General features: G+C 48.1%; 8 protein-coding genes across 8 annotated transcripts; 2 read left to right on the top strand and 6 right to left on the bottom strand.

The window, feature by feature from the left end:
- Positions 1-606: 606 nt before the first annotated feature.
- HMPREF1120_06596 (adenosinetriphosphatase) lies at positions 607-3153 on the bottom strand (the record flags this gene model as incomplete). The annotated part of the gene is made up of 3 exons (XM_009160801.1): positions 607-827; positions 890-3008; positions 3064-3153. The coding sequence occupies 3 exons, from the start codon at positions 3151-3153 to the stop codon at positions 607-609; spliced, it is 2430 nt and encodes an 809-aa protein (XP_009159049.1).
- A 336-nt stretch (positions 3154-3489) lies between these two features.
- HMPREF1120_06597 (MC family mitochondrial carrier protein) lies at positions 3490-5818 on the bottom strand. Its single transcript, XM_009160802.1, has 8 exons — positions 5367-5818; positions 5239-5308; positions 5147-5182; positions 4959-5091; positions 4809-4904; positions 4695-4751; positions 4194-4638; positions 3490-4132 (listed from the first exon to the last, which is right to left on the bottom strand). The coding sequence occupies exons 1-8, from the start codon at positions 5411-5413 to the stop codon at positions 4054-4056; spliced, it is 963 nt and encodes a 320-aa protein (XP_009159050.1). The 5' UTR covers positions 5414-5818; the 3' UTR covers positions 3490-4053.
- A 275-nt stretch (positions 5819-6093) lies between these two features.
- On the bottom strand, positions 6094-8751 carry HMPREF1120_06598 (ubiquitin-conjugating enzyme E2). Its single transcript, XM_009160803.1, has 3 exons — positions 8118-8751; positions 6655-8067; positions 6094-6600 (listed from the first exon to the last, which is right to left on the bottom strand). Exons 1-3 carry the CDS (start codon positions 8215-8217, stop codon positions 6572-6574), a joined length of 1542 nt encoding a protein of 513 aa, XP_009159051.1. The 5' UTR covers positions 8218-8751; the 3' UTR covers positions 6094-6571.
- A 5520-nt stretch (positions 8752-14271) lies between these two features.
- Positions 14272-17081, bottom strand: HMPREF1120_06599 (translation initiation factor eIF-2B epsilon subunit). The gene has a single exon (XM_009160804.1). The coding sequence runs from the start codon at positions 16637-16639 to the stop codon at positions 14585-14587; it is 2055 nt and encodes a 684-aa protein (XP_009159052.1). The 5' UTR covers positions 16640-17081; the 3' UTR covers positions 14272-14584.
- Positions 17082-17533: 452 nt separating this feature from the next.
- HMPREF1120_06600 (uncharacterized protein) lies at positions 17534-18744 on the top strand (the record flags this gene model as incomplete). The annotated part of the gene is made up of 3 exons (XM_009160805.1): positions 17534-17793; positions 17849-17972; positions 18043-18744. 3 exons carry the CDS (start codon positions 17534-17536, stop codon positions 18742-18744), a joined length of 1086 nt encoding a protein of 361 aa, XP_009159053.1.
- HMPREF1120_06601 (uncharacterized protein) lies at positions 18694-20937 on the bottom strand. Its single transcript, XM_009160806.1, has one exon. It carries the CDS (start codon positions 20787-20789, stop codon positions 19836-19838), a length of 954 nt encoding a protein of 317 aa, XP_009159054.1. The 5' UTR covers positions 20790-20937; the 3' UTR covers positions 18694-19835.
- Positions 20938-21135: 198 nt separating this feature from the next.
- Positions 21136-22247, bottom strand: HMPREF1120_06602 (ubiquitin-40S ribosomal protein S27a). The gene is made up of 3 exons (XM_009160807.1): positions 22145-22247; positions 21916-22018; positions 21136-21858 (listed from the first exon to the last, which is right to left on the bottom strand). Exons 2-3 carry the CDS (start codon positions 22007-22009, stop codon positions 21488-21490), a joined length of 465 nt encoding a protein of 154 aa, XP_009159055.1. The 5' UTR covers positions 22010-22018; positions 22145-22247; the 3' UTR covers positions 21136-21487.
- A 1066-nt stretch (positions 22248-23313) lies between these two features.
- Positions 23314-25150, top strand: HMPREF1120_06603 (regulatory protein SWI5; the record flags this gene model as incomplete). Its single annotated transcript, XM_009160808.1, has 2 exons — positions 23314-23569; positions 23628-25150. The coding sequence occupies 2 exons, from the start codon at positions 23314-23316 to the stop codon at positions 25148-25150; spliced, it is 1779 nt and encodes a 592-aa protein (XP_009159056.1).
- Positions 25151-27464: the final 2314 nt, after the last annotated feature.

Here is a 27464-nt window from a genome sequence, read left to right on the forward strand (position 1 = left end):
TGGTCATGCAGCTTCGCAGCTCCCAGTTACTCCGAGCCAGGAACTGGTGGCACATGGACTCGGAGGCCGCCGAGCTACAGAAACAGCGGCAGTCGGAGGCCAGTCAGCTCTTGAAGGCCGACATAAGAAAGTTCTAAAGAACGTTGAAGGTGCCTCCGCCCTGAGCAGAACTGCAACAAGGGGAATGATGAACAATGGTTAAGTTTGAAGTCTGTGCCTCACATGTACACTTCGCGCTCGCTTGACTTGCCTTTTCCCGCCCGGTACAGCCTCGGCTCAAAAAGCACAGCCTTGCTGACATATACACTTTGTATACCTCACACGCCAGTGGTCCAGTTGTGAGAGTATCTAGGTGCCTATGTTTGTGTCAAATGTCTTTCCCAATGATACATCCAACTACGACGTGTGCGGTGTCATCATTCGTAGTCTCCTGAGCAGATTCAGATCCATCATAACGTGTATCGGGTTTGCGACGCCTCTGAGGTTGATTCTCGGCTACCCAGTTTCCCTTGTATAACCTACAGTACCCCTCCGAGCAAAACCATCCGGCCGTCGCTCTGTAATTGCTCGACTGCAGCATGGCGGCGACAGGTGCATAGTGCTTCTCTATCCACCTCGCTCGCCAAAATCTCGAGCCCACTTCTCGAATTCTTCTAGTCCTTTCTTGCTCACACTCGGCCGAATACTAGCCAGACTGGCCTCGAAATCCGACATCTGGATAGGTCGGATCTGCTCCTTGGGAGTGTACAGCAGCGCCTCGCCCAAATTCCGCAGCGGGCCCATGGCAGCGTCCTTGGCCAGTGCCGTGATATCAGACCCTGAGTAGCCTAAAGTGGAATGTCAGCCTATCTTCTCTTCTCGCACGCATAAGCAGTGGACATCCACTTACCCTCTGTCAGCTCCACCAGCCGCTTGATGTCGTCGTCAGTGAGGTTGTGATTTTGATGTCCGAGTAACGTTCGAATTTGGGTTTCCCGGGTTTCGGCTTCAGGAAGAGGAATGTATTGCCGTCGAACAAATCGTCGACGAGCCGCTTCATCAATGTCCCATGGACAATTCGTGGCAGCCAGAACCAACACTCTGCTCGCATCTCCCACCGTAGTGTCTTTGCCCGCGGCCGCCCTTTGTAAGTCGGACCACTGGATGAGAAACTCTGTCTTGCTCCTCCGCGATGCTTCATGCTCGCTGGCACCGCTCCTGGTACTGAGCAAAGAGTCGATCTCGTCCACAAATATGATACTAGGAGCGAGAGCTTTGGCTAGCGCAAACAACGCCCGCACCAGCTTTTCCGATTCACCGTGCCATTTGCTGGTCAGGCTGCTAGCGCTGATCGCGAAGAACGTGCTCTTACTCTCGGTCGCCACAGCCCTCGCCAGCATGGTTTTGCCCGTGCCGGGCGGCCCAAACAGAAGCATACCACGGGCGGGTTCGCGCAAGCCCATGAAGAGATCGGGCCGGAGAAAAGGGTAGACCACGGCTTCTTTCAAAGCCTTCTTTGCTGCCTCCAACCCGGCAACATCGTCCCAGTGCACTTCGTCTCCCCTGACCACGATGTCGTTGAGGATTTGTTTCGCCACGTTTTCATCCACTCCCTTGGGAAGATGTTGGAGAATCTCCGCGATCTTCTTTTCTTCGGCCGACATAGAACCGTCGTCTTCCATCGACTCCACATCAGTAGACGGAGGCGTGATTGTGTTGGCACTCTCTGTTCGCCCCACTCGAGGCCTTCGAGCTCGGTTCGCATCTCTCTTCGGCGTGTCATCCTCGCTGTCCGTGTTCCCACCTCGCCGGCCTGGAGAACGGCCTCGGTTGTCGACAGCTCGACTCGAACTGGCAACAGGTTTGCGAGTGACGCCCTGCACACTGGTACTAGAAGTGGTGCGCGGGTATGCTTTTTCGAGTAGGTCGTTGGTGGAGGGTCGGGCAGGTCTCGGTGGTCGTGCAGGGTATTCTTTCCGATACGATATGTCTGGTGGCTTAGGGAGCGAAGGCGCGGATATCGCTCTCGACTTGGCGTCGACCGATGATGGTGACAGACTGTGGGGCGGTGGAGGAGGAGGCTTGTCTGATTCCGAATCCAAGTCTATCAAATTCGGAGCGGACTCGGAAGTCAGCCGTAAGCTTTCCATGGACTTCTGCAGCGATGGTTGTCCATGAGTTGGGTTCGAAATATCGCGCCAAAATTGTTGAGGGAACGAGTCGGGGACCCCCAATGTGGAAGCATTCGATCTCTTTTGCTCTTCGTGTCGAAGCGTGGCCTCCTGGTCTATGCTTCTCCTGGCCGCGGTGGCACTCAATCTGGCTTCTATTGTCGAATCGGATTCCGGTCGCGTGCTCGTCTGCGAGCCTCTCCTGGGCTGTGCCTCCCAAGCCAGTCCTGCCGCCTTCAACGTCTCTGGCAACCTGTCACGGTTTGGGGCGGAACGATACTTGCGGAATCCCTTCTTCTCGCTGCGCAGTGTCGTCCGCATCGTCTTCCGGCCGCCATGCTCTGGACTCGGACTGCGAGACACCTTGCTCGTAGGAAGCACCAGCGTTGGTGGTGCGGCGAACGGGGTGAAACGTAGTCGAGAACTTGAACTCGCCTCTTTCCCTGTATTGTCACTGCTCCTACTGGCCCCAAGTGATGGCCGGGGAGGTAACGCTGGAGTGGCGCTGGGCAGTTCTGACATCTGCATCGGCGGTACGGTTTCGTCGCCCAGCCATGATCCAGCTTTATCAGATGCCGCCTCTTGCACCCCTTTGTTCTTCTCCAGTCGTTTCCTGCCACTGTATTCGGGCTTCTCCTCTATGGGCGTTTCCCGTCCGGCTTCCTGTCGGCTTCTCCTCAGGGCCTCGAGGAGGTCGACTCGTTCTCTGCATTGGGTCTCTAATTCATTTAAGGACTCGTACAGCGCCTTTTCCGTCTCCGACTTTGGCGTGTAGTTGAAGGGTAGTTTGTACGCTTTGTAGTAGTTGATTTGGTCTAAGGCTGATTTCCACGACCGGAGGGCCTCCGGCTCATTCCCCTGTGAGACAAGAACTGGTCAGGATTGGGTCATCTTAGCCAGAAATATCTCGTACCTGTCCCTCGAAGAATACGGCAGTTGAGCATTGAAGGTAGCACTCATCGTAGGTCTTTTGCATGGATGAGGATGGCTTGCTGCGCATCATGTTTGCTCGTGGTTCCTGGTAGAATCATGCTCAATCTCATGTCAAGGAGTCGACCGACGCAGTAGTGGTAGTGGTCTTGTCGCCTCGACGGTCAACGAAACTGGAAGTCTGCGCCACGGAGTGGAAACTGGGGAATTGGAGCCTTGTTGGAGTGCCGGTGAATCGACGAGGCAGACAAGCGAATGCGGACACAACACCACGCACCGACTGCTGACACCGCCCGTGCCACTACGTCACTTGAAGTTGGTGGAGGTTGGTTGCGTGCCTCTAATAATAAAATACTAGTACCACAATTATATTTGTGGCATCCTGAAAACCAGCCTCACCCACCACTGCTTAAGATAATACTTCAAACTCCAGACACGCCGTGTCCCCAAATCGCCGTACAATACTACAGTAGGAAAGCACCACGCACGAACACCACCGTTGATTACTAGTAGCGGACAAGAGATCACCACACAGTGACGCCTTTTCTCATTCATTGCTGTTGAATCCATGCTACCAACTGACTGATAGCACCACAATAAGACACTTTGAGCTCTCCTTTTTTGATAGATATACAGTATTTTCCAAAGGTCAAATCCGGACATCTGCCACAACATGCGCCTGAGCAATGGTCCCGCCTCCCCCCGCTTCAAACGGAACGCCGTCGCATGTACATGGCCACCACCACCTTGAGAATCAAGGCCAGTCCCGAAAGAGAAAAAGCTTGCCGGCATACCGGTGCATGCACCCGACGGCAGCGCTGTCTGTGAGGCCGGGCGTAACTGAAATGGGTATCTTCATTAAGCCGAGAATTTCGCCCGAGAAGAAAAGACTTGGCCTCCACACCCCTGACCGGTGCAGCAGCACCACAGACAGAAACAATCAATCGTAGCCAAGAATCGACAGCTTAGACACTCAGAGCTTGCTCATTTGAGCCTCGTGCTCTTCCCGCAGCGTCCGCTTGAAGTAAGCTTTAGCCATTTCGTATGACGACCTAGTATGTGTGGTTAGCGACATGGGGGACAACAGTAACAAGCCGTGAAAAGGGGCCTTACCAGCAAATCGCCGTGCTTGGCATAGTCGAGATGATGCGTGGCCGCCAGCCCCTCATAAAACCACTCCATCCAAACTCCCGCTTAATGATTGAAGCAGCATGGAACAGTCCTCGCACATTTCGGATTTCGTCCTTCTGACTGAGTCCCCGTGTCTGTAGTAGAGTCTTGATCACATCGAGCGGCGTAGTAATTCCCGCAGCAAAGGCACCAGCCAAACCGCCGGCCACGCAATGTGTGATGGGATCATATTCTTTCTTGGGGTTCATTATTGTGGACAAGGATTCGTAGGCCATGAACTGAGTTGCAGTAAACGGTACTGTCATACAGAGTGTCGTTGGATAGGATACGTAGAAGGCTGAGAAGCCTTCGGTGCGGAAGATTTCTCGCGCACAATGTGTGAGCGACCGGTATGTCGAGCCGTGGACTTGCATTCGTTGCTTGATCACTGCACAAAGTCAGTCAACTATCCTTCCATGCAGCGTCGCCTGGCCAGTGTCGCACCATCAAAGGGATTCATCAGAGCATCACTCGTAATCGTTGCAGCGGCTCCGCTAGCAGCTAAAAAGAATTAGCATCTACTCTTGCGAGGTATCAGAGTGTCACCACGAGTCGTACCAGCCGCGAAAGGATGATGTTTCCCATCTGTACTGTTTGTTCCAGCCAGCTCTTTTACCATTTCATAGGTTCCGAAATACACGGCATGAGCAGGACCTAGGAAACCGAGTCAGTTGTATCCATTTTGTACGGTGGTTTTCCGATGCACACCTGCACCAACAATCACACTGGTAACGCCTCTCCATAACGTCCGGAGCCCTTCTAACCGGTAGATCGTGGAGACTGCATGTGATAGTCCTGTGTAAAGGCCGCCCGCAGAAGGATTGATGATTTGCATCCGTGTCTGGAAATAAATATCAATATATGGTCAATTTGACATTGGGGAAACGGGCACACACCTTCATTAAATCCACGGGATACATCACTGTATGTTCCTGAAATGTCTATCAGCCCTGTTCGAATAGCCAGAATTTCCCATGCTGCTGCATACCGCAATGCCGGCAAATGCGCCGGCCAACATGTTGTGGCCCAGGCCATAGTTTGGGGGTAGAGCTTCGTAGCTGCAACTCGAGTCAGCACGGCGGCGCCTGTACAAAAATGCTGCAGCATAGCTCATACTCAAATTCTTCACCAGGTACTGCATCCGGGCTGTTCATTAGAGTCATATTCTTCGCGGGCAAGGCCGCTGGAAAGTTGGCTGGCGCCGCCACGATTGCAGCAGGCGGTGGCTCTTTTTTTCTACCCTTCGCCCTCCAAGGCCGGCTGTGGCCCTGACTGAGCTGGAACTCTGATCGGCAGGCCTTCTTCGTGGGTTGAGGGTGCAGCTGTTCAAAAAGCAGGCCGCGGAAGAGGCACAGGCGTGGCACAAATAATGGCCGAAGCAATAGTGGTAATAGTGGTCAAAGGCAAGGCGAAATGCTGGCGCAGGATGATAATCTGATCAGATCCGCCTCTGGCGAATTTGTTCGAGTTGACACCTGCACAGGCACTACGACCGACTGCGACGACACCGGAAACTTTTTAGCAGCAGCGCAGCGCGGAGGCCCGGAACAGCCAACGGTGACTGGCTGGCGCCCATCATGACCAGCGAGTAATGACCATTAAATGACGCTTCGCGGTGCCCACAGGCTCTCGGCGTCCATCCTTTTGCTGTCTCCGCGGCCTCCCCGGGCCTTAGACCCATCGAGGTAGGTCAGCACTGAAAACGTCCCTAGGTTCAAGTTGCCAGTGGTTGGTACCTACAACATTGTGCTGTACGTGTTTCCCGGCCGAGGATCCGCCTCCGAGCTCGCTCTCCATCGCTCGATCTTCTTTGCTCGATCAGGTTTGGGCTCGCTCATAAAACCTGAATGGAGCATCTCTATTTCCTCGTCTTCCGGCCGACGGCCACTCCTACCAAAATCCTCATCCTGACCCTCCCTATCGTTTCGTCCGTATAACTGATAGTATCCACGCGGACAGCCCTGGCCAGAAAATGGTAGACGTACGATGAAGATAAGATCACTTTTTGTTTCGGGTCCAATGCGGTGGCTGTGTTCTTCGGAATGGTTGTAACCATAAATCAATGTGTAAGGTATGTTCATAATACTCTCATATCATGTAACGTCTATGCACGATCGCTCCATCGCAGGCTATCTTCGACACCTGTTTGAGCCCGCTGGCTCCCAGTAGTTAAAGTACGAAAAACTCCCAGACACCCATTCTCATCCGACGCCCAGTGATCCAAGTCCTCCGCCCGCGGATGAACGCCTCGCTCCTAGTACTGGATATGGGAGCCACGGAGCGTCTCATATCATTGCCGAAAATAAATCCTCGGTGAATCATCATAAGTCCACAATGAACTTCCACTGGTCTGCGACGAAGAGGTCAGTGTTAGGACAAGGCCGCCACTTATTGCATCACGCACCTTTCATCAAATTCTCTGCGGTATCACTAAGCAGGATCTCGCGTCTCCGGTTGCAATAGGTAGTCTTGTCGAGGATCTCGACCTTCAGGCTGCCAAGTTCATTCACCGGTTTCTCAAACATCTGACTGAGATTCTCAACAGCCATCTCCAGATCTTTTTGGTTGTCTTCGAAGATTTCGGTCATGTTGTTTCGCTCCAGATAGTAAGCAAAGGCGTACGTCCATTTGAGGGTCTGCCGGCAAGCCTGCAGAGCCTTGGCAGCTGTATCGAGGAATTGGACCTCAATCCATGACATGTTGGACTGGGTCTGGAGGCTGGTCATTTTCTTTTCTGTCTTGGCCCAAAGGTCTTTGTCCAACTTGGCAGACTGTTCGTGGTTGGCGTAACGATTGTAGTAGTGCAGGTACCTCTCCAGAGAGTGTCGGGACCTAGCCTGCGCATCTCGAGCATCGGCCCCTGACTTTTCTTCGAATCGGTTGCACTTGTACCAACTAGTTCCGTGTTCCGACCAAGGCCCCATACACATCCAACAAAACTCGTGTTTGCATTTTCGACAAGTCATATGGTTGCAGCCTCCATTCTTTTCAATGGTCGAATGGCACCTGGGGCATTCCTTCGTATTGGCTGAAATCCAGTTGGAGGTTTCCGAATCATCCTCGCACTTTTTCAACCACTTCTTGACAAGGCCACAAGGAGCAGGTCGGTGGTCAGCCAGAGTACAGCCGAAACAGAAACTATGATCATTTGCACATCGGACCGTTGGCACAATCCGATTGAGATCGCGTTTCTTCACTGAACACTCCACCGCATATTCACATTCTGGTGCCGGACACCACTTTAGGTTCTCCTTGTCGTCCACGTAAGTTCTGGTGAGAAGCACTTCGTACCGATCTTGCACACTCTTGTCGACCAACAATTTCAACGATTTGGAGTCCACGATCCGGTGACAACCATCGAATGGGCACTCAATGCGGGCTGCTTCCCCTTCTTCTTTGACCTTCTGGGTAAGGTAGTGCGAATAACAACTGACACAATACCGATGTCCACATTTCATAGCGTACGTTTCCATCGTGGGGTCGTCTTCATAGCAAATCTCGCACGTGAAACCCTTCACAACCTCGGTCTTCGGTGACTGAGCGAATGTGGCACCCAAGCCTGCCGCTTCGAGCACTTGTTCAGGATCGTCCATGTATGACTCGATCAACTTCTCCTTATTCCATCTCATGTAACGTAAAAGGATGGCGGCTTGCTCGGGGGGCAGTTCGATAATCGAAGAGACTTCTTTAAACTGGCGTTCCTGTTGAGCCTGTATATCTTGAGGGCTGAGGATCTTGTGGTCGACTTCGTAGGGCTTGTGTGGGTTGGAAACGATGTCCTTTTCATAACCGAAACCGCCGTCATCCTGATCAAAGTCTGTGTCGTATGTCAGCTGTAGATCCTCACGGTAGGAGGGATTTACGTACCACCGCCCAAACTGCCGATGTCACTGTCTTGAGTGCCTTCATCAAAGTCTACCTCATCGCCGCTCAGCGGGTCGGACATGAACTCATCCTCGGAGTCCATCTCCCGTGAAGACGGCGAGCCGGGCTCCGTTATGGGGGTTGAGGGGCCCTGCGGCTGGACAAAGGATCTTTTGCGGAGTTTAGTGGAGGATTGTCTCGACGCGTCGGTGACGCTCTCCTCGGCCTTTCTTTTCCTCACTTGAGGTGTCGTGGTGGCTTGTGGTAACGGCAGCCGTGTCTCCAATGAGACGACGGGCTGCAAGTGAGGAGCACGAGAGTGATGTTGGGTCTGCTGCAATAACAAGGCTGTCGCCTAGAGGAGGTAGGAGCAGCGGGACACGATACAGTAGAAGTCAGTCACGATAATGTGCTTGCTACAAAGACATGGAAAGGAAGCAGTGTTGATGGGGCGCCGTAAGAGTGTGAGAAGAGATCGGATCCAGGGCTGTTGGGTGTGACTGATGACTGATGAATGGATCTAGGCTCCTCCTCACGCCTAACAGACGATGATGGGCTTCCTGATGGTGGTGGCGGCGGCGTCACAGGCGAGTGTTTCGCCCCATCTTTCAACTCGCTCCAGTTTTGACCTCACGTGATCTCACGTGATTGCTTCTATATCAGCCTGTGACAAAATGGGCACCCTACGTGCCAAGCATTATAAAGACGTCAAGGACCGTCTTTCGGTCCTCGACTAGTATCGTACGCTATCGTATAACCCCTAGAAAGTATATAGTCTAACGAGGCCCTAGGCCCCATTAAAATAGGATAAGTTCTCTATAAAATTATATTTAGTAGCGACGATAAGATAGTTCTCTATCTTAAACTAGAGTTCGTAAGAACTTCTACGCTCTCTCGAGAAGAAGAGAAGCGTAGTCGATCGTCGAGAAGACCGATATTCTTCTATACGAAGCTAATTAAAGATAAACGAAATCGCCTCAATATATAGCGAAATTAATCGATAAGGAAATTTTCTAGCTTAAAGCTCGTTTTCTATACCCGACGAATCTCTTCTAGTTTTATAGCGAAGATTTACGAAAATTATACTTTTAGAACGACGAGTAATAATAAAAATTTCTTATCGAAAAAGGTAAATTATAATAGTAAATAATAACTTTCTTCTTTAAAAATTTTAGTCTCGCTATCTCTAGATATTCTTAGCTATAAACGATAGTTAGCGATATAACTAAGATATAGTAGTAACGACTACTTTAACGTTCTCGATTATATTCTATCGACCTAGATACTACGAACGATAATATTATTAAAGGGCTCGACGCGTCGATAGAGAAAGAAATATTACTACTAAGACGAACTCTTTATTAGAATCTTATTTAAACTATACTAGTAGAAACTAGATAATTATCTAGATCTATCTAGATCTATTTATACTATTATAGACGATAGAAAATAATAGATCGATTAAAGAAAGGCGTATAATAAGGTCTCTCGAGAGATAGAGTACTATTTAGCTAGGGACGGCCTCGAATATCGAGAGCTAGTTATAAAGCGCTCTCGCTAGACGAGATAAAAGCTTCTATAAAGAATATATTCTTCTCGAGATTACTTATCTTTCTTCTATTATATATTATCTTCTACTTATTTCTTACTCGTATTTCGTAAACTATATTTAAAAGCTCTTCTATACTAAATATTATATAAATATTCTCTTAATTCTAATAATAGTAATATTAGAAATTAATATTTCTATAGAAGAAGCTAATCTACTAAAGATATATAGACTTCTAGAAGAGAATCGCCTTAGAAATCTAGAAAGGACTATAGCGGCTCTTACCGACTATCTACGATACTATAGAACTTCTAAAATCTTTACTTTAACGTCTATAGATAGTCTATTAGGGATTACCCTCTTATCTATAGACTAGACGAACGTACCTAAATTCTTATCTAGATAGTAGTACCTATCGTTAGACCTATTCTAAGGTATTAGCGGGATAGGGCTCGAAAAACCCCCAAGATACAAGGGTTATCGGAACAACGACCCCTTACCACCCCTAGACTAACGGGAAGATAGAAAGATTTAATAGAATACTAGGCGAGATCCTAACGAAGTAACTTATTAGGTAGTAAATTCTCTTATAGAATAAGTATCTTCTATTAATATTATTCGTAATCTATATTAGATTTTATATAGTAATTAGAATAAGCCTATATAAGCTCGTCTACGGACTTAAATCTCGATTAATAGGCGATTAACGAGAATTCGATCTATCTAACCTTAATACCGACTTTACCTCGAGACTAGAATAGCTATATATTATACGTTATAAAGTAAATAAGCTACTAGTTAAGAGAGAGCTCTACTCTTAAAAACTACGATTAATATATTTAGAACCGCTATATCTTTTACTTAAAGAAGATAATTTTATTCTTCTAAATAATATATTAAAGTAGAAATTTAAATCTAACTACTTCGGACTCTTTCGAATTCTAAAGAAGCTATAGTTTAGTATATATATACTAGAAACGATAGACTAGAAGATCTTATATCTACTTATCTATAGAAGTCGTCTAATATAGTATTACTCGATAGATTTAGATAAGTAGACGATTCGATCGCTTACTAGAGTATAGTAAATATAACTCTAAATAGTTAAAGATAGTATAACGAAGCCTTCGAATAAAGTACTTTAGATACTTAGTAACGAGCTTAATCTCTTAATATACTACGAGCTATTAATAATATTAAAGTAATAATAGATATCGTAAGAATAACTAAAAGGTAGTTTAAGTAAGATAGAGAAGAGCCGAGAAGCTAAAGTAACGCTAGTAAATAGATATCGGCGAAATAGAGGATAGAAGCTAATATTCTACGGTACGATATTAATAGAGAAGACTACGATAGCTTACGAGAAATAAACTATAATCGAAGTAGTCTTCGCTTCTAATTCTCTAGAGTAGATTACTCCGTCTTTAAGTAGATAATATCTCGTCGCTAGAAAGAGTAACGAGAATATTAGTACTTCGAGGGTATTAAATAGAATAGCTAGAATAGAGTTTATCTCTCTATACGCCTAGGTTAGATAGGAATAAGAGAGTAATAATAGACTATTATAGTCCGACCCTCTCGATACGCGAAGAATAGGGAACGAAGGGACTTTTAGCCCTCTTAAAATCTCTCTAATACTCTAGAAAAGAATAGAAAATTATATTTAGAATAGATAAGGGATCTTAAGGAATAAGAGTAATTCTATTAGACTATATTAAGATATCGTTATATAAGATACTTCTATTCTATTTTATACTAAGCTACTCGAATCTATATCGATAGATATTAAGACTTATTCTATCGATATTATAGGGTATATAGATAATATAGTAGGCCTATTCTATATAAATTATATAGAGAATAGCTATAATAAGTTAGCTAAAGCTATCTTAAGTAAGAAGAAACTATACTCCGTTAATAGATTAAATTAATCTAAAGATATAAGGCTATAGAACCTTATAAACTAGGATATATCTACTTTATTCTTCTTAATACTCGCCGATACTATAGAAAGTATATCTACGATATCTTCTAGTTTTACTAGAATAACTCTTTTAATACTCGAGGGGAATCTCGTTCCTTAAGAGTACTCGAAACCTCGTAAGAAGCGGAGACGAGATAATTTATTATCTTCGTTAGTAGTCTAAAATACTAACTATAATATAGTTAGGTCTTTAGTTTCTCGTTAATAATATATCGAAGGACGCTTATTAAGATCTAATTCTAGACTAAAGATAGTATAAGACTAAATAATCTAATAATAATAGTATTCTCTATAGATAATCTATAGAAACTAGAGCGTAGACTAGATCTCGACTCTTAACTATACGTTATTAGGACGTCTTACGAAGTACTCTAGATATATTAAAAAAATCTAAAAATAACTAATAAATTATAGTAAATCGCCTTATATAGTAGGCGTAGAAGAATCTCGCTCGCGCTCCTCTACTCGTTATATCGTACTAGAAGGTTTATTTATAAAATAGACTATTCGTAGAGTATCGTCTACTATTATAGTAGTATAAGAAAATAGTAATACTTCGCGGCTCTCTTACTATAATATCGTCGAAGCTAGTTCTAGTAGTAGTACTTCTATCGACGCCGTCGTTTTATAGTAAGAATACTCTAAAAGGCCTAAACTAGAAGTAGGGCCTAATTACTATATATAGATAGATAACGAATAAATATTATATATAAAATAAATAGAAGTAGTAGATTATCCGTATACTAGATAATAAAAAGACGGATATCCTAATATTGAGTAAGTCGATATATAGTCTTATATAGACTATATCGATAAACCTATAGAAGACGAGACTAGTACGAATCGTTACTACGTTATAATCTAACTACGTTTAGAGTCGTATACTAGCTTAGGAGACGTAGGTATATATTATATAGTCTCTTTAGTATAACGATATATTTTCGATATATACCTAGGCGAACTTTATATCTATAATAATAGCTTAGGAGAAAAATCGATAATATACTAACGATACTTTAGTAGTAGCTTATTAGCTATATAGTCGTATTCTTCCGACTCCGAACTAGTCTTAACGACTTCTATTCTTACTAAAGATATAGATATTATAGAACGACGACTTTATCGAGTCGATATTAGTAGAAAATATTACTTTATATATATATCGGATTTACTAGTTCTATAAATAACTTTAATAGTTTTCGACGTATAGTATAGATCTAAAGTCTACTATATTATCTCCTAGATAGCGATTAATATCTTTCGATATTAATCTTCTATATTCGTCTATAGCGATAATATAAAGTTAAATCTATTCTTTAGACCTTTAATCTCGATAGCTATACGACTACTCGTCTCTCTAGTCTCGTCGGCTATATATAGACTACTTATTCTCTCGCTAAAATATACCTCTCTTATATCTTCTACTAGATCTTCTTTCTATATTTTAGAAGATTAAGTATAATATTTCTTAATACTACGCGTTTAAATAGATATTAATATCGACGTAGTAGACTAACGATAACTAGAAGCTTCGCTACTTATATCTCGATTACTAGATAAAGAATAATTAACTCTATAAATAGTATAGATTATATATTTTTCGTCGAAAAAATATACTAAATTTATAGAAATAGGCGTATTAGAGGTAGATATCGAAACGTACTTTAGGAATATCGACTCTTAATATAAGTCTAGTTTAACTATACGAAGATATATTTCGTAACGTAGATTATTTATAATATCTACTATATACTCTATAAGGGTATTCCTAACGTATATATTAATAATATCTCTCTAATCGTAAAATTCGACGGGTCTTTAAGAAATACGACTATATAGCTAAATCGATAAGTTATTATTAAGAGAAAAGAACTACTTTTAGTACTATTTCGCCTAAATAATAGAATTAACTACTATACTACTAGACTTAACGCTATAAATATTATCGTCGACCTAGAAATAAATTAGTAACTATATCTTTCGATATAATATAATATATTTACGAAAGAGACCGTCTTTATCGCCTTAGTTACTAGTAGATCTTTAACTATCTTCTTAACTCGTCGATAGTACTAAGTATTTAGAACTTATAGTCTAGTTAGCGTTCTAACTTATCTAGATAGTATAATAACTATAATAGTAGTTATAGAAGATTTAGCTTTAATCGATAAAAGACTTAGGGCTTAGAAACGTAAACGACTAGAAAGAGATATAAAAGAAAGTAAGAAGAAAAGAAATAAAAGACGTTTATTTATACTTCTTAAAACCCTATCGGATTAACCCTAAGTTAGCTTCGAAGAGTAACGATAAGTATTATTACGCGTATAGACTCTCTTTATTTATTATCTTAACGATCTTAATTTACTCTTAATTTATTTAGCTTTACTATTTCGAGCGTATATACTACTTCTATAGCTAAAGATAAGAGATATATACTCGCTCTATATATCTCGATCGGTATCGAAGATATAGATACTATAGCTACTTATTCTAACGATAGAACTACTTAGGAAATAAAGTATTTAGGATATAGGAATACTATTTTATTCTCTATTATAAGGCTAATAAAGGTACTCGATATTCTTCGATAACGAATAAGGCTATTTAACGGTCTAGATAGGGGAGGATATAATAAAATAGATACTCTACGTGCTAAGTATTATAAAGACGTCGAGGACCGTCTTTCGGTCCTCGACTAGTATCGTACGCTATCGTACAACCCCTAGAAAGTATATAGTCTGACGAGGCCCCAGGCCCCGTTGAAATAGGACAAGTCCTCCGTGAAATCACAAGCCTCATCTCTGGACTTCACCTGTCTGTTCTCAGATCACTGCACAGCTATATTAATTTCATTACCCTGTAACTGGACAGCAAGGTGATTCAATTGGTCTTACAGGCTGTCTAGAATGCTCGAAGCAAGTGGCTTACTGATTCTCTCTACTCATCATCTTCCTCGCTCTCGCTCTCGCTTTCACTCTCCGCGTTCTCAAGCCATTCGATAAAGGGGACACTCTGCTGTCTAACCGCAGCCATTTCAGGATCACTGCTCGACCTCTCGTCCGCCCACCACTCGGTAAATGCCTCTTCTCCGAATATCTCCAAGTCGTAGAGATCCTTGAGCACAAACAATAGCGTCTTCCCACCGTCCTTCCTCCGGATCAAATCTCTCTGAGCGTCCAGCAGGAATGCAACCTGCGCTTCGGTAGCTTGCTGGGCCCCTTTCCTGCGGATGAGTGTGTTGTATGCGGTCAAAGCGCGCCTTGCAGCTTCGGCTGGTGACACGCCGGAATCAACCTGACTATGAATGTGCTTCATCAGTGCGACGGCAACGGCCCTCCGAACTTGGGTTTCGTCCGCACCACCGCTGAACCTCAGTCCCATTAGTTCACTCAGCATATCGTCGGCTTGCTTTCCTTCCTGCATGCGCTGTACAAGAATCGCCACTGTGTCATGTTGGAATCGGTCGGTAGGGTCCTCGTCAGACACAGAGGTCGCAAAGCTTTGACTTCTGGAACCGCCCCTCGAGGAGATCTCGGCATCGGAGAGATCGGACTCCAACGTGGATATTGAGTCCGCAAATTCCGACTTTTCATATATAAGTCTTGATCCTCTCGATGCGAAGTAGTCGTCTTCGTCTTCATCAATGTAGGCATGGCCTTCACCCGCATCTCCACCAACAAGCGCATCATTCTTCTGTTGTGTGTTGCAAATCCTGGATCCCGCAGGCACAGTCGTTCCCGGTGCGATCTTAACGCCATATGAGATCAAAGCACCTTCCTCGATGGTACAGTCATCCCCTACAAACGCTTCGTTCCCGATTATTGCCCGCGAGACCTTGACATTGTTGCCAATGCTCGCATCGTCCCAGATGTAACCACCGTCGATCACCGTGCCTTTACCGACGTGGCAGCGTTGACCGATGACCGTGTTCCTGATGTCGCACCCAGCACCAATGCTGCTACCGGGACCAACGATTGATCCGGCGCCCAGCTCGGTAGGCTTTGCTCGAATCACCGTCCGATCGACAACGTACCCCTGCTGGGAGCGTTCGTAGTGGGTGTCCCCGAACACATTATTCTCAACTGCAATGGACGTAACCATGCCTCGCTTGAAGTCTCGTGAGATGGCGTTGTAAAACCAAAAGTCAGCTGCCCGAGAGGCATATTGATCTTTGACAATGTAGGTATGGATGGTCTTGCCGTTCAATTCGTAGTCCTTCAGCACGCCGAACAAAAAGTCCTTCCGAGGTGCTTGATTGTCGAAGTTATCTGACCATAGACTGAGGACGTCTGGCGTGCAGATGTCCACCCTGCAGTCAATCAAATCCTGTCTGACATCAATCTCTGCCGATTTCAGGATTTCAGGATCGACGTGAGCGGTGAACTGGGTTCCAGGAAATGATTCTTCATAGTGCAAGCATCTATTTTTGCTCGGATCAAGGACGAATGTTGGCACAATGCCACCACTGTAGTCGTAAGTGCCCGGCTCCGCCTCCCTCAAAACCATAGTCATGATAGCATTCTTGTCTTTCTCTCTCCGCTCCTTGTGTTGGCGCAGTGCTGGTTCGATAGGAAAGTTAGAGATCACATCACCACTGATGACGAGGAAATCTCCCGCAATGAGATGCTTCTGATCGAGATCTCTCATCACATCGCCCACCGAACCGGCGATACATCGGAGGATGGTGAGACTCTCGAAAGGAGAGTTGGCCGATCTCCAACGCGAAGCATCAAGGTAGGCTTCGACCTGGTCAGCATGTGCGCCTGGATAGAAGTAGACAACCTGTACACCGGAGCTAGCCAGATATTCCAGGGTGTAGTCGATCAAGGGTGTATTAGCAAGCGGCAATAGACATCGCGGCCGTTGCACCGTGAATGGGGCAAATCTCGTCTCAAAGGTGTCGGCGACAACCACTGCAGTCAGAGGGTCCTCCTTGCTGTCATCTCCCGATCTGCCCTTTCCTCCGGCAGCTTTTTGGTTTTTGGGTGGCATTGTGAGTTTGATGCTTGTTCTGCGCAAGCATAGGATGGGGGAAATTACGCCGAGATATGGTGTTAAGGTGTGATGAAGCAGTCCGCGCTGAATTGCATTTTTTTCAAGTCGCGCGGATAATAATTTGTTTGTCACCAGTCCAATGTATCACTGCGACATCCGGCCAGCAATATTGTTAGGTGACTTTAACTGACTGAAGGGGATCTGTTGATGAGTTGGTCCACCGGCAAAATTGTCAGTAGTGACTCACTTTTATTCAGATTAACCCGGGGTATCTTCTGGTGAAGAATTCACGACTCGCAGACAGAGGGAGCGTGTCGTTGAAGTATGGTAGAGCATAAAGATCTTGGGTGCAGATGCCTGCCTACGGAACAGTATTAGGACGACTGCCACAATGACCACATAATAATGCAATTGCAATTCCCGTGGATTCGCTGCGTCATAGCTGACGAGGGGTGTTGTGGGTGCCATTATTCTTCGCTGTGATTGTCTCCCTTAAATTTCGCATCTTTAAACTAGGGCGCTAGCAGTAGTTGGCAGCACTGCTAAATTGCTGCGACATGCTACTAGCACTACTAGCACTGCCCTACCGGTCACCACTATTTACGAAACTTGTTGCTATCTTCAGTTCTTCGACTGCGCCGTGTTCGATCCAAATTGTTCACTTCACTGCAACCACCACGTCTCATCTACTACGCTCTTGACACTGTGCTTCGATCAAGCATAGATTTCTTGACTGGACCAGTCTCCTTTTTATTGGTAGGGTCTCATACGACCACCACCTCTGCTCGCTCGATATCTTTACCATTATTAACACACCGAACCCCTTGGGCTAGTTGAACGTCCTGGGCTAAAGGACATACCAGACTACACTCTACGGACCGCCTACCCACAATGTCGCGGACATCAAAAGACACGCAAAGGGAGAACCCACACATGGACTTGGATCCGAGATATGACGACTATGACTTTCCGACCACTGCCCCGGAGGCCCAGCCCGGACATCCAGGCCATACGACGAAGGAGCAAGATGCACAAGTGCACCAGCTGAGAGCCATGCTGGAACAACTAGGCTACAAGGAGAGGCTGGACACGTTGACTCTACTACGGTTCCTGCGGGCACGAAAGTTCAATGTCGAGGCCGCTAAGCAGATGTACGGGGCGAACAATGTCGTGCGCAACGCATATTCAATATTGACGGTGTCATAGGTTCATCAAAAACGAGCAGTGGCGCAAGGAATTTGGCGTTGATGATCTCGTTCGCAACTTTGAGTACACCGAACGTCCGCAAGTATTCCAATACTACCCGCAGTACTACCACAAGACCGATAAGGTAAGTCTGTTCTGCCGTTCCATCAGTCGAGACTGCTTGGTCGACGCCGTTACTGACAAGCGGTACGCAGGATGGCCGGCCGGTATACATCGAGCAATATGGCAAAATCGACTTGAACGCCATGTACAAGATTACAACCGCAGAACGTATGATTCAGAACTTGGTCGTGGAGTACGAAAAGGTGGCCGACCCACGTCTTCCGGCGTGCAGTCGCAAGGCGGGTAAGCTTCTCGAGACTTGCTGCACGATCATGGACATGAAAGGCGTTGGTGTGAGCAAGATCCCATCCGTCTACGGTTACCTCAAATCGGTCAGTGCCATCTCGCAAGATTATTATCCCGAGCGGTTGGGCAAGCTGTACATCATCAACGCTCCTTGGGGCTTCAGCAGCGTGTTCAGCTTCATCAAAGGCTTCCTCGACCCCATCACCGTCGCCAAGATCCATGTGTTGGGGTCAAACTATCTGCCTGAACTGTTGAAGCAGGTGCCTGCAGAAAATCTTCCCAAGTCATTGGGCGGGACGTGCGTGTGCGAAGGCGGGTGCGAGTATAGCGACGAAGGTCCTTGGAAAGATCCGAAATACGCACGGCCGCCGAAATGGGCCAAGCAGGATCCAGTTACGGGCAAGGACGCTGCAAATGTCGTCCAGCCGGCGCCTACCGATGGCGCTCAGGATCCTTTGAGCTCGTCCAAGCCGGCCCCATCGTCAGCACCGGTCGAGGCGGAGAACGCTCCGGCCGAGGGACCCAAGATGCCTCTGGCGGACGCTTAAGACGTACACAAGGCGGCGGATAAGAACAAGGTTTAGAGTTCATGCTGGAGAATGTTACAGAACAAAAAGGACGATCACGAATGATCGGGCACAGCACACAAGGGACAGTGCCGACTCGGTATCTGAAGCGACCCATTGGAAGGTACATCATGCGTTGAATTTGAGAATTGGGTGAGCTGCTACTACTAGCCCCAAGCCATGGCTTCACAGTTGCACCGCCAGTCACATGTCAAACCTGGCATCTCCTCTATGACGACTGGCCACGGTCAACTAAGACAGTGCGCACGCCTCACCCTCCTTCGCTCCCGGGGCTCCCCCTTCAATCATGATCCTGTTCTCCGTGTATTCTTTCTTAAAAGTCTTTAGGCTCGCGAGGAGGGCTTGCAATGCTAGTATCTCCTGGGATACCCTCCGTTGGAGCTTTCATTCTTTGCAATCTGTCGAAATGCTTTCGTGGTCCGCCCTCCTGTTGTAGAAGCATCGACTGTAAGGACAGACTTTCATATGCTCTGCCCTGCTCGCGCAGCAGCAGGATTGTGCTACACCTGCACTGCCTTCCAAATGAGGTGTACAACGTCCCCATGTATCTCCAGCTGTAGCTAGACACACAGCACTTGCGTTCAGTACCAGTGTCTTCACCAACTGAACATTCTGGGCATTGTGTCGACAATCAGAAGCCGCCATGGAGCCACACAGTGCCCCAGGAATGCAGCCCTGTTTGTAGACGTTCCCTTCCAAGTTCCGTCCGAGGTCGATGGACACTGCTGCTAGACCGGAAACAGCCCAGGGGTCTATTGATTGACCATGGGCGCTGTACCTGTTCGCCAGGGCCGGGGTGGGTGGGTGGCTTGCATTCTGCAAATCCAATGCCCATTAGGATGGTGGCCGTACACGGTCCCGGTCAACTCGATTCCAGGCTTCAAGCACGCGAGCCAAACCCGAACCGGAACCATTGTCTCGTCCAGTTCGGAGTCGGAAGTCCAGAAGCAAATATCCGTGGGTACATTGTTCCCCCCAAAGACCAAATCATTACCAGCAATCCGTCAAGGTAGTTGTAGTTGTCGATATAGACCCCGTCTTGTCATCTCATCTCACTCGAACTCCATAGCCACAGTCGTCGCACGTTGAACCTTACCAACCGTCTCTGTAAGGCTAGGCTGGCCTCCTTGTGCCACCGTCGACTCAGCCTCGTTCGCCGCTGTTACAAGACCAGCCAACGAAGCCAATTGCCCAGTCGCCCGTTCATACATCTCTTTAACATCATCACTCCAACCTTCACGAGCAGTGGAGGGCGGCGGTTTCAACTCCCACTCTGCAGGAACGCTCTGCTTTTCGCCTCGAATCGCAGCAACCCGAGCCTCAAACTCGGCCTCATCCTCGGCAATTCGCGCCATCAAAGCGTCCGCATACGCAGTCGCGCCTTGTTTTGGAGCCACTCTTCTCAATTTACTCACTTGAGCAGTCAGAGCCTCTAGTTCGCCGTAGAGTCCGGCAACTTTGGCTTGGAGGCGCGTGTCGTAGGGCTCGTAGACGAAATCGATTCCTTCTTTCTCCTCTTGCTCCTTTCCGCCGGGCTGTTGTCGTGCACCGGCAGTGGTCGTCAACATAGGAAACAACGTCGCGTCCATGCCGTTGACGACGATGTTTTGTCGCGCTCCCTCCCATGTTCGGGTCATGAAGGAGTCCACGAGGGCGCGGACGCGGGCGCGGAGCGGGTCTTCTTCTTCATTTTCCTCTTTGGAACCTTTTGTTTGTTGTTCAGTTTCGCTGCCGGCTGCGCCCGGCGCATGCGAAGAGGTAGTGGTTGTGGTAGTGGTGGTTGTAGGATTTACACCGTCCAAGGAGATGACGGTGGCAGGCTGTGCGCGTGTATTTGCGCCCTTTTGGGCCGCCGATGGAGGGAAATGGAGATCGAGTTTCTCCTTTGCTGATGCTGCTAGGTTTGCTTGGAGATATGTTAGGTCGTAAGGGGACTGGAGTTCGATCTTGCGGTGGTGTGTGTCGGGCGCGCGAGGCGGGTGAGCGTGCGCTTCTTCGAGTGACATTCTGGAGATGTGTCGTGTGTTGATCGTCTCTAAGCGTGTTGCTGGAATGGAGTGTTCGGGCGCATCGCTGCGTCCTGCAACTGCAAGTTGTTGGAGTTAAGGCCGTACACGGCTTGGGTCTGGGTTCAAATACGTGTCATGCGATACATTGGGATATAGTCGTTCGGGGTTTAAGTAGTCGGCCGCTGCATAGCAGTAAACAAACTCCAATCGATAAGATGGATTATGTAATCTTCATGACTTGCCCAGATTCTATGCTCCTGTTGGTTCAAATACGAATTCGCCAGCCTCACCCGGTCTGGCACCCACTACTACTGCAGAGTATGAGATGGATATAATCAGAAGGTCGGTGTCCTCACTATTATCGCATTACAGTAGACAGGCTGAGCGAGCAGCACGTCCTGAAGACCTGCTTCTTGTAAACTACACTATGTGCCGTACCACAAGCGGACGGCGACGAGTTCTCAATACTTTGACACCCAAGCGGCAACACAACGTGAGAAAACTCGGCCGTAGGAAGACTATCGCACGCGAAATATGAACAGTATTCTCCCAACAGCTGAGAACAAGACAGCATTTTGGATGAATTGGCTCACAGGCCTAGCCACGTATTCCATTGACTATATACGAGGCCGTCCCATTGCACTTGTCTCCTTCCGAGCGGTAATTCATCTCAAGTCCGGCAATCCACCACTAACTTATTTCGTCTCGTCAAAGACATAGGTCAAGTGGCAGCGACCGCAGTATTGACGGTTGTGCATGGCAGCCATGAAGATACCAGCACCGCACTCCTTGGCCGGGCACTCACGTCGCAGACGCTCGATCTTGCCGTCACCGTCGACCTTGTAGTACTTGAGCACGGCCAACTTGGTCTTCTTGCGCTTGTGCTTGATCTTCTTCGGGGTGGTGTAAACCTTCTTCTTGCGCTTCTTGGCTCCACCACGCAGACGCAGGACCAAGTGCAGAGTCGACTCCTTCTGGATGTTGTAGTCGGACAGAGTACGGCCGTCTTCGAGTTGCTTGCCGGCGAAAATCAGGCGTTGCTGGTCAGGCGGGATTCCTTCCTTGTCTAAACACAACTAGTAAGCCTCCGGCTCGGCGGCGAAAAACACACACCAAAACGTACCTTGGATCTTGGACTTGACATTGTCAATGGTATCGGAAGACTCCACCTCAAGGGTGATGGTCTTACCCGTGAGGGTCTTGACGAAGATCTGCATGTTGAAGATCTAAAGCACAGATGTGGTTGTCAGTTTTTGCGGCCTTCACGAACGGGACGAAATGCGGCTTGGGCGAACTGAAGTTCCAGTCTGGCAAGAGACGGGAAAGGATGTCGGATAACAATCTTTACTCACCTCGACAAAAATGTCTTCCTCAACCTTCTGTATGCAGAAGTGCGATGAAGAGACAAGTAGAAGAGGAAGCGAAAGTCCGCGATGCAATTAATGTGGGATTTCTAATCCGCAGATGTGGCTTGCCAAGAATTTGGCCACGGATGGCTTATCTAATCTCTAAATCACGTGCTTTTTGTGGCTCGAGCCCCATTCGGTTAGCGTCTGGTTCTCGACCTGGGTGAGCTGATAGTGGCTGCGGTTGCCTTGTCAACCGTCGGTGTTGACGCAGGACTTGCGAACTCACCAGAGAGCGGCTCGCCTGGGTGACGACGAACACTCTACTTCTACCCTGCCGGCAACATCCTCAGTCTCTACTCCGTCCTCCATCCTCCATCCTCAAAACAAGCCTCACATACCATATTCTCCCAGACCAAGTCCAAAAACCTAAGGAGGACAAGAAATCTACACACACAGACAAGCGAGAAGCCTCTCAGACCCCCGAGACCTGCCCGTACCACTATCCTCGCCCTGAGAGGGCCCCCTTCTCATATATCCAAAATAGTCGCAAGCATCGCCTGCGACTGGTGAAGAGCGAATAGAAAGAAGACCGCTGCCCGGTCCGCAGCCCTTGCGCTGCGTGAGGTGAGCAGCATCAGGATACACAACTACAAGTATGCAGTGGAACTGATTGGATTTCCTTCCATAGTCTCGAACCACTGAAGGAACCATAACCGGAATCAACCACGACACCTTCGACAAGGAACCATTTCGAACTCATCTCGCCTAAGATGATGTCCAATCCACCTTCATCTCTTCAGCAACGACAAAGGCTACATCGGAGACAGAACTCGACACCCGTTGTAGCCTTCGAAGCCATGAAGGTCAGCACCAACATGCCGCCACAACGCCAGAATTCACACAGAAGAGGACAATCGTTCGATCAACAACAACGAAGTCCCATTCGGAAATACCACCACGGCAGCACGGTAAGTATGACTAACCTAGGACAAATCCACGGACAACAGATTTTGCGGGAAGCGCAGCAGCAGAAAATAGCAAGACCGGGCCAGCAGCAACACCAAACAAATACACACTTGGACTTACCTATCTCTCCCGAGTGTAGTATATACACGACATCGCCAAACTCAATCCCTGCGACGTCGTATGAAAACATGGCAATGAATGCAATCATGCACCAGAACGCCCAGGGCATTGATTACTCACATTCACACCAATACTTCTCCGACCTGAACATGTCAATGCAGCATATAATCCCTAATATGGGACTGATGGATGAGAACAATCCACAGTATCTTCACGCTGCTCACATGGTTCATTCCCATGCCGACAGTGAAATCTCACTAGACGCTCGGAGAATGTCGCAACCTGATCTGCGAGTGCAGACTTCGTTGCGACCTCACACACCTTCACACCAAATCCAGACTGGTAAGTTCAATCATCTCTTGTCGCTTTTCGATTCCGCAACGTTGCTGACGATCAACAGCACAATTTCCTCTCACACCACCCTTCAGCCAGCACACTCCAGCAATGCAATACTCACGGTCACTCCAACCATCCCCTGCATTGCAGTCGCCGTACCCAATACCGGTGACGCGAGGACAATCTCTTCGGGGGATTATCGAGAACGAGGAATTCAAACAAGACTACATGACAACGCCTACCAATGCCTCGTTCGAGATAGCCGATATGCCTGTGCCTGAGTCTCGCCGTCAGGCTCGAACACCGCCATCACGACAACAAATGGAACCGGTGAAAGTGAAATCGGAAGCGACATCAGTAGAAGACGACCGTGCATATGACCAAGACTCCGGATGTCATGCTGCAAAGCTCTCAGAGCAGGATGTTCCAGTCCTAAGCTCTGGACACGCTCCGGCTGGCAGCACCTCCCCAGGAAGACCGGCTCTTTCGCCTCGTCGTATGTCGATATCGGACCTCCACCTCGAGCCTGGCATTGAGGCTTCCATTGAAGAGACCAACATCACTCTAGATGACATTGCCCAATTCATTGAAGGACCAGACCCTTCAGACAACAAGTGGGTTTGCAAGTATGACGGTTGCAATAAAAGATTTGGACGAAAAGAGAACATCAAGTCACATGTGCAGACCCACCTCGGCGACCGACAATTTCGATGTGGCCATTGCAACAAATGCTTCGTCCGAGGCCATGACCTGAAACGCCACGCCAAGATCCACACTGGTACCAAGCCATACCCTTGCCTCTGTGGCAACTCATTCGCTCGTCATGACGCCCTGACAAGGCATCGGCAACGAGGAATGTGCATTGGCGCCTTTGATGGTGTGGTCAAGAAAGTAATCAAACGGGGCAGGCCCAGGAAACACCGGCCAGAAATGGATGAACGCCTTGACAAGGCGAACCGAACCCGACAGAAGACCAGTGAAGCCCATGACCAGTACACATCCTCTGCATCAAGCTGCTCCATCTCGAGCTGGGGGTCTCCACCAACTGAGAACATGGACAACTTGAGCATCAGAGGCGCATCGCCCATTGAGAGCATGGCTTTGTTCGGCATGCCACAACAAGCCGGTCTAGGCATGGACCAGATGATGGGCTTCCCTCCTGACACCTTCTCCTTCACGCCGCCGGCTAGCCCAGGATACTCCACGGGCAACAAGCCCAGTCCCTCGTACAGAGAGCTAACGCCGGCAGACCTAGGCGACATCCCGGAGCTCCAACCCAACGGTGACTCGCAACTTCTGCCCGACCTCCCCACAATGGAGCAGGGCTTGCCAATGCTGAGCAACGGCAACGATTACCCTGGTCAAAGTCTCCCCGAGCTGACCCATTCAAGCTCCTCACCAGCGGCCGATGTGGTCGCCTTTGACTTCTCCAGCCTGCCCACCAACTCCTCAATCAGCATGCTGTCCCAGGGTTCGCAGCTTCCACTAAAGCTGAACCCGGAGAGGAACGAGTTCGACACCTTCCTCGACTACGGCGGCATGGAGATGGGCTTGGACGCCTCGACCCAGGATTTCTTCGCCATGTGAAGGGATCCGCCCCAAAGCTTTCTCATGATGTTACGGTAACTTGCAATATTGTCAAATGTCGGTGGGCCATCTTTCAAGCCATTACCAATGGTTTGTCTGATCTGCCCTGCACTGTATACTAGCCAACAGACGAAGTTATGGATGAGGCGATCGGCTGGAGTTTCATATGGGTAGATCTTTGTCAGGGATCATGGGAATTGGATGCTTCAGCGCGGGTCACAGGTCAAGGGAGCTTGGAATGAAGATATCTGGGATGACTTGCTTTGGGCTGGGGTACTTTGGGACTTGTTAATTTGGGACATGACGTGTCATGTGTGGCATTGTTTTGTACTGCACTCTCGTTGACCCTGGTGGTTGGGAAATTTGGCGACTGTACATGCCTTCTCGATGTTGTTTTGCCATCCATTCTTTTTCTGGTCTCCGGCCGAAGTTTCGGTGCCGTCGAGGGTGAGCCCTGCGCCTTGTGTGTCACATTGTCATATATGACTCCATCAACATCCACGGCGCTTCAGCTTTGCAGACCAGAAAAGTGAGGCACAAGCGAGAGCATATGGATAAGCGCCATGCAAGGTGGAACACATTCCTTTTGATCCAGTTAGTCGGAGCGGTGCGGTACGGCTCGGCTTGGGTTTGGCAAATGCATGGGACTCTCTTTTATGCCCGACCGGCTTCCGTGCCATGTCCAATAGATGGTGTGTACATGTACGACCAGATCTTTCGCTTTGCTTAGCTTGTGCCTAAGGCAGCCTTGGCTGTGCTGTAAGTAACCCGATGGAGACCAAAGTAGTAATGAGATTGGTTGCCAAACCAGGTTGTCTTAGAGGAGCACCATTGAGTCCCAAGGCAGATCATTTGCAAATAAAGCAGTAGGTGTAGGTGTGTAGCTTCACACATGTTTGGTCTCCGACGATGTCGGGCAGGGCGGTACGCGAAGCGAGGCTGAATCGCTTCGTAGCCCTTCCCTATCCGATGGGGAATGGGTGGCCATGTAGACAGGAAGCACATAGTGTGATCCAATCAGCCAGTGCTAACAAGTGCATGTACTATTAGGTACATGGGCGGAGTTCATATAGATATATTGAAGCAAGCCAATGGCCTTCAGGAAGACCGCACCAGACAGTCTTCAGAGGAACCTCGATTGATGACCGCGTCAGTGCTGTCCCTGAACATAGACAGACTAGCTGGGCGGCAGCCACTCCCGAAAAGGCTGTGCGCCACGGCGAGGCGAATATAGCTGTAGCTCAGAATCCAATAGTCCTGCATCGAGAGACCTCAACCTATGCCGAAGAAGACGGTTTCAAGGGTGGGAACAACCACATGGTGTTCCCTTGAGGCAGACTGAGGGCAATACTGGTAGCATGGCCGCATGCTAAGCAGCAGCTTCGCTTCGAGGGGCTGGACAGCATGGTATCGAAGGTTGCTGCCACGACAGCGGACGAAGAGTCCGGATAGCCATTCGCACCACCGACGATGTAAGGACGAACTATGGGGCCGAAATAGAGATCAGGCACCAGTAGTACATTTTCCTCGGTCTCCGTGGGCTTGCCTTTATCTTGAGTGGACCATGGCTTCCCCAGAAAGACCCCCGAATCCTCCCCCACCCAGGGGAAACTGAACAATAAGGTAGGGTGCGGCTATCCAGTTGGGACATGGCGAACAACCAAAGACCATGACGCAACAAGCACCAGGTCTTCTCCCCATGTGACGAGGGCAAAAAGCCTTCCCGCCAGAAGCATGGAGGTTCTGGACTTCATAATCCGCTCATAGCTTCGACTGCATCCACAGCATGGCGTACAGGTGTCAAGAATTGGCGCTCTTGTCGGCAGAGTCTGCAACAGAATGGCAGCAGTTTGAAGTGATGCTCAAGGGATTTGCGTAGACGCATACGCCGGAGAACAATGGTAGGGGTCTCGCTGGCAAAGCCGACGTATCCACAAGAAATTACCACAACTTCGTCGCTGGCAAATTTGGAGATATTCACGGTTGAGGTCAATATCGATCCACCATGAATGACCGGATCAGGTAGACACTCGGTAAGTACAATCAGACACATGGAAGAGAGGATCGACTGAGCGCCGGCGCTGCAGATCATTCAGAGTGAGGCAGGGAGTGGGCCGGGCTGATCAAGCCAAGTAGAAATGGGACAATAATCGCGCGCAAAAGACCCCATAAGTACATTGTACAAAGCTGAACCACGTAGAGACAACTGCATAGCGGTGTCGAACCCGTCAGTCAGGGCCCGCTTCCGAACTTGCACTCACATGAAGGCGGCAGGTGTGAGCTGGTACAAGTCGCACTGTGGATCGATGCCACA

This window comes from Exophiala dermatitidis, assembly GCF_000230625.1.
Source record: "Exophiala dermatitidis NIH/UT8656 unplaced genomic scaffold supercont1.5, whole genome shotgun sequence".
In the NCBI taxonomy this organism is placed as follows: domain Eukaryota; kingdom Fungi; phylum Ascomycota; class Eurotiomycetes; order Chaetothyriales; family Herpotrichiellaceae; genus Exophiala; species Exophiala dermatitidis.

Bases quoted from the DNA above. Each gene is read 5' to 3' on its own strand.
- HMPREF1120_06597 (XM_009160802.1), bottom strand. From the start codon at position 5,413: ATGACTCTAATGAACAGCCCGGATGCAGTACCTGGTGAAGAATTTGA. The intron at 5,183-5,238 runs GTATGCAGCAGC...TAGACATTTCAG, and splicing joins GCGCATTTGCCGGCATTGCG to GAACATACAGTGATGTATCC. The intron at 5,092-5,146 runs GTGTGTGCCCGT...ATTTATTTCCAG, and splicing joins ATCCCGTGGATTTAATGAAG to ACACGGATGCAAATCATCAA.
- HMPREF1120_06598 (XM_009160803.1), bottom strand. From the start codon at position 8,217: ATGGACTCCGAGGATGAGTTCATGTCCGACCCGCTGAGCGGCGATGAG. The intron at 8,068-8,117 runs GTACGTAAATCC...CATACGACACAG, and splicing joins CATCGGCAGTTTGGGCGGTG to ACTTTGATCAGGATGACGGC. The intron at 6,601-6,654 runs GTGCGTGATGCA...TCTTCGTCGCAG, and splicing joins CGCAGAGAATTTGATGAAAG to ACCAGTGGAAGTTCATTGTG.
- HMPREF1120_06599 (XM_009160804.1), bottom strand. From the start codon at position 16,639: ATGCCACCCAAAAACCAAAAAGCTGCCGGAGGAAAGGGCAGATCGGGA.
- HMPREF1120_06601 (XM_009160806.1), bottom strand. From the start codon at position 20,789: ATGTCACTCGAAGAAGCGCACGCTCACCCGCCTCGCGCGCCCGACACA.
- HMPREF1120_06602 (XM_009160807.1), bottom strand. From the start codon at position 22,009: ATGCAGATCTTCGTCAAGACCCTCACGGGTAAGACCATCACCCTTGAG. The intron at 21,859-21,915 runs GTACGTTTTGGT...AGTTGTGTTTAG, and splicing joins TGTCAAGTCCAAGATCCAAG to ACAAGGAAGGAATCCCGCCT.